Source organism: Perna viridis, chromosome 2, assembly GCF_037379345.1.
Source record: "Perna viridis isolate PV_CMFRI_1.1 ecotype Kerala chromosome 2, ASM3737934v1, whole genome shotgun sequence".
Taxonomy (NCBI): domain Eukaryota; kingdom Metazoa; phylum Mollusca; class Bivalvia; order Mytilida; family Mytilidae; genus Perna; species Perna viridis.
Window position 1 is genome coordinate 27,189,464 of NC_142446.1, and position 14,406 is coordinate 27,203,869.

The window sequence follows — 14,406 nt, forward strand, 5'->3', positions numbered from 1 at the left end:
TCTGCAAGCATTTAGAGGCTCCCATAAGCCTGCATCACTCACCTGGTTGAATTTTTAATAAATTAAACAAGAAGCTGTCCAACAATTTTGACTCAAGAAAACTTTGATAGGACTTATCATAAAGATCTTTTCAGTAAATGAAAGTCTAAATCTATCATAGTTTTCAAAACATAGGCTGAAAACTGTTAAAAAAAAAAAAGAAAAACCCTGTCAAGGGCAGTAACTCTTATAAGAAAGCGTCTGACAAATTTTATGCCCAAAGACTTTTGTAGTCCTAAAAATAAGGATCATTTCCGCTACTGAAAGAATTTGGCTAAACCTATCGGTTTTGGAGATATATGCGAAAAACTACTGTCTGACCCCTATGGTCTATTTTTAGTAACAGTGGCCATGTTTTTCGACGGATCAAAAAACCCCACTTCAATTCTATGCAGGATACCTCAAGGATCACTTATACCAAGTTTTCTTTCAATTGGTAAAATAGTGTCAGAGGAGAAGATTTTTGAAAGAAATAACATTTAAAATAGGAAAAAAATTTGACAAGGGGCAATAACTCCAACATGGCTTAATAGATTAAAATGAAAATACGACCGCAAATAGATCTCATTATGCTGAACACTTTTGCTCCTTTCAGAATGGGCTAAACCCAACCGTTTTGGATATATATGCAAAAACTATTGTCTGACCCCTATGTTCTATTTTTAGTAACGGTGGCCATGTTTTTCGACAGATCAAAAATCCCCACATCAGTTCTATACAGGATACCTCAAGGAACATTCATACCAATTTTGGTTCCAATTGGTCAAGTAGTTTCAAAGGAGAAGAGTTTTGAAAAATTGTTAACAACGACGACAAACGACCATGACGAACGACAACATATGAAAAGTGATGGCAATAGCTCACATGGCCTTCAGCCAGGTGAGCTAAAAATGTGTGGAAAACTTAAATTCCAGCAAATTTTTAAAAGTTGAAGGGCCATAACTCAGACAAAAATCAGCAAAGCAGAGCAAAACATAAAATTGATCTGTAACTCATAAGGGTAGACTCAATTCTGATAAATTTTTCCAAGTTCAAGGGCCATAACTCGGATAAAAATCTGTGTAGAAAATGAAACGTAAACTTGATCTGTCACTCATCAAGGTTGACTCACATACCAAAAATCAGCTCAACAACTGCAAGCATTTAGAAAGAAAGTACCGAAAACTTCAATTTTTTTCCTGACTGACAGACGGACGGATTGCAAACCTAAAGTCTTGTTCAGCTAAAACTGGAAAGGGACTAATAATTTGATTTTATCCTAGTAAGTCAAAAATATAAAATGTCAATGTACTATATTCTGCTAACCTCCCTTAGCTCAAGGTCCATTTTTCTCTGTTCTAATGCTTCCTTTTCTGCTCTCTTTCTGTGTTCTTTCTCCACTTTTTCAAATCTTTTCCAATAAGTTACCATTTCCCTGGTTATCCTTCTAGCTCTGGACTGCTGTTCCTTCATTGTTTTTTGTGACTGTATAGCTGCTTTTCTAACTTCTCTCATACACTGCTGGGACACCTATGATAAAGAAATGTATTAAAATACACAAGAATTTTAAACTAACAAAACTGAATTGAAAACATGAAATCCAAATTAATATATTAAGCTTCTAAGAAATTAAAATTTGATAATGAGACAAAAAAAACAGTCTATCACCAATTCTTAATGGCTATAAATTTCACATCAACACATTAACTCTTGTAAACTGGGTAACTAGTCAACAATAACAAGGAATCAAAACATTTCAGAACTGATGTTCAAATTTATATTTTACAAAAAAGTATACCAGTACCAGTCAAAAATATTATATCATCCACAAATTACTTGGTTGGAAATCTGATAAAAAAATCATCTATATGTACACAAGAATAGACATAATAAAATTTAATGCCTCAAATGCATAGGCAGAGGCAGTTTATATAGATCTGAAAACAAGCAGATATTTTTGTTGAATAAAACTTATTTAATATCTTCAAGGATCACACAACATACCTTTTTCAAAGATTGCAAGACTTCTTTTCTAGCAGCAGCCTTTTGTTTTTGAGCCTAGAATTAAAACATATACATAATATTCTACAAAATGCAAAACCGATTTTTACTTTAAAAAATGATTTTTTTCTTGCAGAGAAAATGTTACTTCTTTACAATATAAGAGTACATTTAGCTTTATACTTTGTAGACACCAGTAATTCATAGTCAATAAAATGCTTCCTAGTATAATTTCATAGCAATGCATTCACTTATATAGACAGATTATTTAAACCACAAAAAAATGCTTGTTCAAAGCCTCTTTCTAGACCTTCATTCAAAATTGTTCAAGTCACAACCCAAAAAAATCAATCCCAGCCTTCCTTTGGTGGTATGGCACACTGACACAATTCAAAGAGATCCATTAACTTATACTCTAGTTATTGTTCTGACATGAAATGTCTACTAATAATGTAGACAACAACAATGCTGATAGCATGATACAGTTATACAATGGTATATAAAAAAATCATTGAAGTTTCATGAAAAGTGCTGAAGGGTGTTGGAAGTAATTGTGCAAATATGTGAATAACCCACCTTTTTTATGAAAAAAAAGATATATTACTCCAAAACATATAATCAGAAGTTTATAAAAATCAGAAGTTAGCTAACATCAATATACATGGAAATATATAATTATCAAAGTTTCATTCATGCAACTGTCTCTGAGTTATAGTCCAAAAACAGAAAATCATTCCTTTCTGTAAGATTAAACTCCCATAGCTCATAATAAAGAAATTCAAAAAAATCAAAAGGAATCTCATATCAATAGAAAAAACAATCCACTAAAGTTTTCAGAAAACTGGTGACAGAATTTTTGGAGTTATCGTGAAGAGTCTGAATGACAGATCGACAGACAAAATTCACCAAAATGAACCAGAAAACTTTTTATTGATTTCCATCAATTAAATGTTCCATAATTGTTAAGTTTTTCTTTGCTGATACATGTAGTCCAGGCCCAGGCGCCACAAAAGTAAAAAAAAAAAAAGTCTGAGAATATGATTACTCCAATCAAGGTCTTGGAAATCAATAATGTCATAAACAGTTAACAACTTCTCAGACTATAGTTTGCAAGTTTTGTGGTGCTGGGACCAGGTTACCTATTTCATTTAATATTTAAAAAAAAACAAAAAACAAAAACAAAAAAAACTAGCAATTCTGAAGATATACTTTTGGTATCTCTTTCTTTGCTATTGTTATCCATATTTTTTTTCTTTTGACATCAGCCTGTTCAGGTGTTAACTTCTTTTCTCCCCTGGCCTCATTTCTTCGATGAGCTAAAATGGCCTCTAGGATTGAAGGATCAATTTCCTGAAGGTAAAACAAAAAAAATAACAGATGACTGGAACCATATATCTGTGTAAAGATCTGTTTCTAATCAAATATGTATGTAGTTTAACACTCACTAGGAAAAAAGAACATGAAGAGAGAAGCAAAACCGTCCTTAAACCAACAAGTATATTGATCAGGTGATACAATTAAAATGTACTACACTGTTTTTACTACATGTAATTAAAAAAGTGAAAAAGACATCTTTATTCACATTTCACAAGACAGAAATTAAGACTTGACAGTATAAACAGATTCAGTATGTTGAAAATAAAACAAATAATGTGAAAATAAAAAAATGATAATATAGAAGATGACAATTCATCACAGGTAACCAAAAATCAATGGAAAGTAAACAATTCGAAAATCCACAAAACCCTCTTACTTTCTGTCTTGCCTTAAAAGTATGTGTTACATGTAATATGTTTCTGAATAGTATTGATTTTCTACATCCATATATCTTAATAATTTAAACACTTATTTGTTTCAAACATAACTGATATACGGTTACTTACATCCTCTTGGCTAGAATCTGGAGACAATCTTTCTTTTTTCAATTTCTTCAGCTTCACTGAAAATGGTAAAAAAAGAGGATTAAAAACCAAAGGTGTGAGTGAAGGCTTCTTCCCTTTCAATATTAAGTATTACAAATTTTCTCATTTCAGTTTAATAAAATGCCCTTTTCTATGGGCACATTTTGAATGTTATGCTTTCTATTGGCACAAGTAATCTCTATGCTGTCTACTAAAGACATGACAATTAAGATAGAGAACTTAAATCACCAAGTCTTAGAAAATACATTTACATTCATAACAACTGGACATCTTGTCTGTTACCACTACAATATAAAATACCCTTAATTATATATTTTTCAGCAAGACAACAGTTAATACATATGCTAACTTATGTGTGACAACACTTCTCTTCACATTTTAAATAAGGTAACTAAATCTCTGTCCAACCTATGTGAAGTCAACAAACTTTACGGCAATATATTCTGATACACTTTTATGTCATGAATCAGAATATTGACAATACTAAACTTAAATATTAATACCTTTTAATTTCTTTTCTTGCTTCCTCTGTTCCTTTGCTATCTTTTTCTTAGGTCCAAGGAATTGTTTTTGGTGTTCGTGATATTTGTCGTAGTTTGACAACAAACCTGTGCTGTAGTACTGGTGTTGGTGATGCTATAAAAGTGAGTCAACCATAAGGGGATTAAATGATATTAATACAGTTCATTTCAAAGAATATTTTGTAAACACAATGTACCATGCATTTCAGGCAAGGTGATAAATTCTGTTTGAATACACTACCACGAAATGTTACCAAACACATGCAGTAGCATACAGATGGATGTGACATTTCAAAATCGTTGTGACTCAGAATGAAACCTTTACATTACTTGTCTGTTTGGTTGACTCAAAGTTGGACACAATGATTTCTATTGTAAAACAAGAACCATCACAAATTTAGCAAAATATAAGCTTTTCAGGAATGACTGTTATATATTTTTTGTCTATGAAGAAATAACCTTAATCATGTGGTGCACCACATGCATTGAGCTTACTTTGAAGAGACTGAAAACAGAACAATCATTCCTTATAATTTAATTTAACACGTAGATCATAAAGTTAATGATGTCACAGTCAAACAAAATTTTGTTCATGAGATGATAGAAACAAATTTTCTTACCCAATCAGAAAACATGTTTCTTCTGAAATTAAATTATTCATTCTTATTCTTATCCAAGTTCTTTTTATCATATTAATAATTTAAATCAATAATGACCACAATACTGCAATGGTACTGATACTGATTTTCTAGGTTTTGTGAAATCTTAATTTGACACTTTGATACAATAAGATTGTTTGTTTGTTGGGGTTTAACGTCCGAGCAGCAATATTTCGATACAATAAGTCTTAGTACCGGTAATTTGTCAATGAAAATATACATTTGATTAGCTTTCAGATTTCATAGCTTGAAACACAAGAACAAAAATATCTTCCCAGCTCATCTTTCTCTTTTAAACAGAGGTAAAAAATAACTTTTGGAAAGTCCTGATGTTTCCCAAGTTTTAATTAAGGAAAACTAGTCTTTGATAATGTGTTGAATCTGAGGATCCTGGACCTCAGACCAAGTGATTGGGATTAGAGGGGGAAATGTCCTTTTAAACACATTCCAGCTGAAAAAAGAAATTTAAAAAAAATGTTAAAGAATGGCCCTATGAAATTCTATCATAAAAAATCACACATATTCAAAATTTTTAACACTGAGACACCCACTAATTAGAACCCCTTTAAAGGGATATCAATTTACAGATAGTCAGTACCCACCTCATTATCCTGATAAAACAGCATCTGGTGTTTCCTCTGGTACTTATGGATTTTAAGCATAGTTTGTAAATCTTCATTTGTAATTGGTTTTTCTTCATCTTCATCTGATGAACTATCACTTAACAGTATGTTCTGAAGAAAAATAAACAAGAAACGGTAATTTCTTGAACTTTAAGTGTTTCATGAAATTAAACAACTTTCAATTTTGGAGTGTGATTTTGACCAGTTAAAAAGAACCCAAAGGAAAATCTAAATACAAAGTTATATTTGTGATATTGAATTCAATTTTTGTTGAAATCAAATGTTTAATCTTAGACCACTTGGACCTCAATGTAAACAATCAGAAAAAATAAGGCATTATTAGAACAATAAGTGATACCCCAACATGCAATGGTGAAAAAGGGGGATGGCAAAATTTTTAATAACTACTTTTTTTTATTTTGATGAAATTTAACTTAAGCAATGTGATGTACACTTTAGTTTAATAAACAACTGTGCAAAGTTTCAAAAAAATTCCTTAATCCCTTCACAAGTTATCATCTGGAAACTGTCAGGAGAAGATAGACAGATAGATGGACAAGCAACTTTTTGGAGGGTAAAAAATAATACCTTGCCACTTCTAAGGTGGTGCATAAAAAGGACACACAATTAAAAATGTTAAATCACAATCAGATTCAGTATATCAAATAACCACAATTATACAAGACCCCATTAAAAACTGGTCAAGAAATAAGTAATTTACAGAAAGTTGAAGTAAATGCTTGCTCATTCCTAAGCATTTATGACAATAACCCATCAAATCATTCCAATGTGGAATGCTGCACACTTGTTTCAGTTGTTTCTATGGCAAACATTTGATACCTAGGGATCACAAGGGATTATAATATCACAGTAGTGGGTTAGCAGAACTCACTCTCAGCCATCTCCTTGATTTCTTCACTCTACTAAAGTTGTACAACCTTGTCTTGTCTGCTTTTCGTTCTACAATAAAGAGACAATATGTTCTTGGCCATTACAAAATCAAGTCAATTAGACTTATCATAATGGAAATCAAAATTGTTCTTTCTTTATAACTATAGGTTTCAAAATGCATCTTCTAATACAATGCAGCCTTTTGTTGTTAATGATAGACTGGGTATTGATTTTTTTTTCTAAAAAGACAATGCTACCTTATACAGTTCACCCATATTATATTCACTACATATAAGTGATCATTATTAAAGTATTCCTGAACATTGTTTTCCTGTAGAATAAAATCAATCACTTCTATCTTTCAAAATGATAGCCAATTATGAATGCTAAGTTTGATTGTTTCATGCAACTAGTTGCACAGTTGTCTTTTTTAACCAAAAATTAAATGTATTAGTTTATATACTTTTCATCCATTTTTATAAAATCATTTAATTAAAAGAAGTTCTTGAGACTACACAATGCTTTGTTCTTCTTTTTTTTTTTTTTTTGCAAGTAATTAAATTCTTGACAAGCCATGTGAATTGTTTTAATACAGCCATTTTTCAGTAAGTTAAGAGATTTTATCTTAAGAAAAAAGAAATTCATAAAAAGAATTGTCATAACCAAATAAAATATTGATCACTTTTGTCACAAATTATGGTACGTTATTGGGTCATGTTTCTATTACATCTTTGGGTTTTTGGTCATATGAGTGTACACAGGAAAAAAACATACCACAAAATGGATGAGTGGGAAATACAAATTAAGTCATAAAAGGCCATTATTGTGGCAAAATATAGAGACTAAACAGTAAATGTTCTTTTACTGCATCATGTTTTAGCTGTAAAAGGTAACAGGTAGAAGATGAAGACAGTTTTCCTCTCACTGACAATTTAACATTAGGGTAAACAATGGCCGTCTGGCTGTTCAGTGTTAGGTGTCACGTTCACATCAATTATCAAGCTTTGACATTTTCAAGCTGAAAATTTTAGTTCACAAGCTAGATCTCGTCTGTAAGTCAGAACCTTTCCCAGCAGTTAAAAATTCAGTCTCAAAAATCCAACTTAAAGGTGAGTATATACGATACCTGATATTTAACTTTGTTCTGTCACACACTCCCCATATTAATCATACCTGCTTTAGTTATTGTGACTCCATTGAGTACTTTACCACCTTCACTGTCCTTTGACATTGGTCGAAGCACATTATATTCACTATCTGTGCTTTCACATTCACTACACAAATACACACAAAAAAGAAATAATAGACATTTTACAGATGTTGAAGCTTGCTTAAAAAAAAAAACACACCTACAAGCAATTTTAGAAATGAAATTGTATTTTGTTACATACATACATACATCTATTTAAATCTATGATCATATTTGATAATTTTGTTCTTCTGGAATTCAGTTCAGTATGTCATGATTCTTTAACACCAAAAACTAATTTCAAAGTTCTATAAATAAAGGATATAAACATTCAAATACATATTTCCATGATTTACTGTCAGATCACAAATTGAATTTATCAGTATTCATGAGTACAAAACAATATTACACTATTTATATTTTTGTGTTTTGAGAGAACATCAAATACCTGATCTACCTGCACCAAAAAAAATTTCATCAACCTTTATCTCTAAACTTAACTTACACTACAAAGCATTAAAAGATGAAGATACATTCATAAAAATCTCATAGGACAAACTTAGTTTACATATAAAGTACCTGTTTTCTGGAGGTTTGTTGATGACATGCTCAACATAATTGAGGAATGGTTCCAATCTTAGTGCATGCTCTACTTGTTGAATATGCAGAGGCTTGGCAAGTTGACCATAGTTGTGTTCTAAAGATGTGTTATGCTGCAGCATCACTTATTAATTATCCTAAAAGTAAAATATAAAATGCTTTACAGGGTGCAGCTGGATGTACCTGCAAAAGTTGAACCCTGAACAGTTAGGGCAAGTAAAAACAGGTCATTCAAGCTTAAAATATTTTTTAATTAAGATTGTGATTTTAAGTTTAAAGCAGCATACGATTCTTATCAGAATGAAAGTGGTCAAACAACTTCTTAATTTTCAATGAAATACATGAAATCACTAATTTGTCATTAATTCCCAAACAGGTCAGGTTAAAATTCAATACTAATCATCTTTTAGAAGAATGAAAATATGTGGTACAATTTCAAAGATATCCTGATATACTTTCATTTAAGTAGCACTCCAGATAAGAATCATGCAAAATGCGATTTATGGTTGAAAAGCCTACATATTTACATTTTTTATATATGTTTAAAATGTCAAAGAAAACAGAAATTAACATGTGGCTTTCCATATAAATCCCTTGTTCTTAGGGGATAATCATAAAGAATGTACTGTAGAATTCAAAATTACGGGAGATAACTCTGTAAAAGACACTACAGGTCTCACTAACCACTTCCAGGTCAAATGGCCATCCCCCTATGTAGTACCAAAAACACACTGAACCTAGACATATGCATTGTAAGTGCATTATTTGTGTGTATTATGATTAAAAGTAGTCAAAATAAAGCTGAGAATGTGTACTTTAAATTCATATATGTAATTAACTACAAAAGTGTATGAATATTGTTTACATGTGTGAGTAATTTGCCTCCATGCTGTCAGTTAGCAGAACAGGTAAAAATGTGGATTTTCAGTATTATTTATTCAAGTAAATTTTGTGAAGAATTTCTACTATGATCGTACCATTAGCATAATGATTTTGGAAGCCTTATTTTCCAAGCTTCGCAACGGTATGCAGCTTTAAGATGTCATTTGTCCTGGGAATTCACAGTGAGACTTTGAAAATTACTTTTTTAACATGTAAAGTAATGGAAACGTTAGAAGTGGTTAGTGAGACCATAAATTAAATTATGGCATATTTCAGAGAAATGCATAATTTGAGGAAAATTGCCTTTCCTGGTCATTATTTCCATTTCCCCATAAAATCAGTATTGTGATATTGGTAATCTGGCTATATTTTAAGAGGTGCATTGTGCAAGGTATTTTAAAAAACAACATAGCAACAAGATTTTTATCAGTAACAGTGACTCATAACTTGACGTCATCCATGAAATACACAACGTCACTGCTTGGGATATTCAAAGTACTCAAATAGTCACACAGCACAGACTAAGAATCACACAGTAATGAAATAGGTATGATATAAATTGTTGAAATCTGTTATTTTTTCATAATGATAAATGATATTTACTATTACAACTTCTTGAATTATCATAGGTATCAATTTGGTGTGACAAGTTAGTTAAAATTGTAATTTTTTAGTAATTTAGGGAAAATATCACTGAGGGGCATGATATAAAAATGACCATTTCTTTGTAGTCCTATGTCTGATTTTGATAGTTTTGGTCTTATTAGACTCACAATACCACAAGCTTTCATAAAATGTAAAAAAAGAAAAACATAAAAACTCATAAAATGTTTTTAAGGTCTCACTAACCACTTCCAGGTCAAATGGCCATCCCCCTATGTAGTACCAAAAACACACTGAACCTAGACATATGCATTGTAAGTGCATTATTTGTGTGTATTATGATTAAAAGTAGTCAAAATAAAGCTGAGAATGTGTACTTTAAATTCATATATGTAATTAACTACAAAAGTGTATGAATATTGTTTACATGTGTGAGTAATTTGCCTCCATGCTGTCAGTTAGCAGAACAGGTAAAAATGTGGATTTTCAGTATTATTTATTCAAGTAAATTTTGTGAAGAATTTCTACTATGATCGTACCATTAGCATAATGATTTTGGAAGCCTTATTTTCCAAGCTTCGCAACGGTATGCAGCTTTAAGATGTCATTTGTCCTGGGAATTCACAGTGAGACTTTGAAAATTACTTTTTTAACATGTAAAGTAATGGAAACGTTAGAAGTGGTTAGTGAGACCATAAATTAAATTATGGCATATTTCAGAGAAATGCATAATTTGAGGAAAATTGCCTTTCCTGGTCATTATTTCCATTTCCCCATAAAATCAGTATTGTGATATTGGTAATCTGGCTATATTTTAAGAGGTGCATTGTGCAAGGTATTTTAAAAAACAACATAGCAACAAGATTTTTATCAGTAACAGTGACTCATAACTTGACGTCATCCATGAAATACACAACGTCACTGCTTGGGATATTCAAAGTACTCAAATAGTCACACAGCACAGACTAAGAATCACACAGTAATGAAATAGGTATGATATAAATTGTTGAAATCTGTTATTTTTTCATAATGATAAATGATATTTACTATTACAACTTCTTGAATTATCATAGGTATCAATTTGGTGTGACAAGTTAGTTAAAATTGTAATTTTTTAGTAATTTAGGGAAAATATCACTGAGGGGCATGATATAAAAATGACCATTTCTTTGTAGTCCTATGTCTGATTTTGATAGTTTTGGTCTTATTAGACTCACAATACCACAAGCTTTCATAAAATGTAAAAAAAGAAAAACATAAAAACTCATAAAATGTTTTTAAGGTCTCACTAACCACTTCCAGGTCAAATGGCCATCCCCCTATGTAGTACCAAAAACACACTGAACCTAGACATATGCATTGTAAGTGCATTATTTGTGTGTATTATGATTAAAAGTAGTCAAAATAAAGCTGAGAATGTGTACTTTAAATTCATATATGTAATTAACTACAAAAGTGTATGAATATTGTTTACATGTGTGAGTAATTTGCCTCCATGCTGTCAGTTAGCAGAACAGGTAAAAATGTGGATTTTCAGTATTATTTATTCAAGTAAATTTTGTGAAGAATTTCTACTATGATCGTACCATTAGCATAATGATTTTGGAAGCCTTATTTTCCAAGCTTCGCAACGGTATGCAGCTTTAAGATGTCATTTGTCCTGGGAATTCACAGTGAGACTTTGAAAATTACTTTTTTAACATGTAAAGTAATGGAAACGTTAGAAGTGGTTAGTGAGACCACAATACAATAGAAACTATTGGATTTTCAATGTAGATTACCTCCCAAGAGCAGACAGATTGGAATGAATAATTATACATTTCATCATATAGATCTATAAAGTAACTTAAGAAAAAAATTAATTGTAGCCTTTTTTGGGGTGTCTCACATATAACTGAATTTGCATGATTTTTACAAAGACTACTAGTACTACTTTTAAAGTTTTACCTAGAAACCAAATAGGGTTTTTTTTGGCACTGTTAGGGCTACATTTTGCATAACCCTTAAAACAATCAGAACTTTTCTTTAGTAATATGGAACCTCTTAGGGCAATTTCATACTTCATATACATGTATATCACTACAACATTTCTCTTGTTACTGTCAAAAACCAGAAAAATGTTTGTTTTGGTAATTTTTGGTGGCCATTTCATGAACAGGTAAGGTTTATAACTCACAAAATCAATTCTTTCTTACTGACTGACTTTGATGGAGCATTTTATGACTTTCTGATACTTTTGTGATAAATATGTTATGTAAATGCTTGTTATCGCAGGGCCATAAAACCCTAAAATCAACTAAAATCTTCTTTTTGTAGTATTGAACCTGATATTAAATTTCTCACTTTCCATCAATCTAAATAATCATTTCTTTCTTGCCAAAGTAATAAAATGCTTGAAAGGATGCAGCTTGATACAAACACAGAGGTCAAACCTTGAACATTTGAGTCAAGTGTGGACACACCATTTAAGGTTGATAGCGCTTTGAATTCAAACTGTGATTAGATATTTGGCACAGTATATGTATAGGAATGGTCATTGTTTAGTTTCTAAAATCTGAATGGGTATATTGAAAATCTTTAAAATCAATCCTGGTTTTTGTTGGAGGTATGTCACATTGTGGTAGTAGTTTAAAGTGATCCATTTCTTTTTACTTATGTTATCAGGAAAATCTTTGTTTATGGGCTTTTTTTGGTAAGTAATTTCTAACGTTTTCATTTTTTTTTTATGGCACATTGTTGTTTAATTTCATTCAAAGTGATATTGATCTATAGTAAACTTACTGTTTGGGATTGATGAGAATGCATTAGGTCCCTCTTTGGCATTTCATTTTGTGAGGATCTTAAAGCACAAAATGATTTTCCGAAATCAATAGTAGAGTCTTTCGTTTGAGCATTGGCATGATGCATTTCAATAATGCTTATTTATGTTTTTTGTTTTTTCAAAAGAGTAGATTGTTTAATGAGTGCAAATGGAAAGTGAAAGTAGAGAAAATGGCTATTTATAGTTCAAGACTACTTTTCTGTCGAATCTTCATGGACTCATCCTACCTTTTTGCAGGAAATTAATTTTTTACGTGTCCTTAGAAATGCTACATAAGTGACAGTTTTATTGAATAAATTTACATATTTTTTTTTAAAAACCATAAAAATGTGCACTTCAACATTTAAGTCTTTGGGAGTATTAGTGCAAGACTGAGACCTATAATGTGATGTATATATATCATTCAAATTTTTAATTCAACTAGGAAGAACTGTTTTAGCACACTAAAACTGATGTCTTTCTTCTATTTTTCATATACAAATGTAACAAGAATGTAAACTGGACATATGTCCGAGACAACAACCAATCCAGGATAATAAAAAATCAGCCAAAGGTGACCTATAATTTTTGATAATGATCATGTATAAACATTTGTTAATGTCAATGTCAAAGGTCATATTACCCTAAAGGGTTTGAACTTTGCAGGTGCCCACTCGCCAATGATCCCTAAAATCTGGTGTAGGCTACTAAAATTCATACTGTAAAGAACTATACATATTGACTACCAAGATTTAAGCTCTGGGAAACCAAGTCAAAATTTTAGGCTAAAATTCTGTCCTATCCTGCTCAAGGCTTCCGAAATTCTGTTACCAGCAGCCATTTTTTGTCGCCAATTTCAAGAAATTAGAGCCAACATGGGTGCCAAAAAATGTTTTCTTTTCTTTCTAATAAGACACTAAGACCACTGATGAGTTATCTTTGTCAATTCATCAAAAACCGTCATCATGATAATTGATATACATATACCCAAGATTCACTCTTGATGCATGTATGAAGCAGATTTTCAGCTCTTAAGTCTTTGTTAGGATCTAAAACCCACTGTGCTAGAACCATTAAACACTTTTCATATGCAAAATTATATGGTCTTACATAGTCCTACTCCAGAAATGGATGTTTTATTTATCAGGGACTTTATATAACCACAGTTGCAGATCCAGATGGGCAGGCACCTCCCTATTTAGTGTAAAATCTGTCATTTTCATGAATAAAATTGACAAAAAATGTTCCCCCTTTTTTCTGAGGAACCCAGACCAGCATCCCTCCTTTCAAAGTGTCCAGATCTGCTCCTGTACCATTTTCATAAAGTCCCTGTTAAAAACATGTTCACCTTTTGTCCTTTGTGGTCTTTTATATATATAAATATATAAATATGTTTGTTTTTGTTTGTTGGGGTTTAACGTCCGAGCAGCAATATTTCAGCTATATTCAGACGAGTATATATATAATTTGATTTCTTTTTCATATAAATTTTCAACAATCTTAATTCTCTTTATTCAAGGGATAAAATTTCTACCATGGCTCATTATTGGAGTCCCTATTTTGTTCACTCTTGTTTTCTTATACTCCTACTTGATATCGGAATATTATGCTTTCATTATTTCATTATTAAGATTTCAAGAATCTACTTGTTTACTTGTTTTCCCGCCAAAAAAGACCACTACAAAAAAACAAGTCAC

The 14,406-nt window shown here is 31.3% G+C and overlaps 1 protein-coding gene across 2 annotated transcripts in view; it reads right to left on the reverse strand.

Moving 5' to 3' along the window:
• The window catches only part of LOC148624284 (chromatin-remodeling ATPase INO80-like), a 46,669-nt gene that overhangs the window by 30,236 nt on the left and 2,027 nt on the right, over positions 1–14,406 (reverse strand). For both annotated transcript variants that reach the window (XM_088566942.1, XM_088566943.1), the window contains exons 2-10: positions 8,404–8,561; positions 7,809–7,909; positions 6,637–6,704; positions 5,724–5,855; positions 4,445–4,577; positions 3,903–3,958; positions 3,229–3,369; positions 2,023–2,076; positions 1,345–1,548 (exon numbers count right to left, since the gene is read on the reverse strand). In XM_088566942.1, coding sequence (XP_088423068.1) covers positions 1,345–1,548; positions 2,023–2,076; positions 3,229–3,369; positions 3,903–3,958; positions 4,445–4,577; positions 5,724–5,855; positions 6,637–6,704; positions 7,809–7,909; positions 8,404–8,546 — 1,032 coding nt within the window. In that variant the 5' untranslated portion in view covers positions 8,547–8,561. The remainder of the gene's footprint in view (positions 1–1,344; positions 1,549–2,022; positions 2,077–3,228; positions 3,370–3,902; positions 3,959–4,444; positions 4,578–5,723; positions 5,856–6,636; positions 6,705–7,808; positions 7,910–8,403; positions 8,562–14,406) is intronic.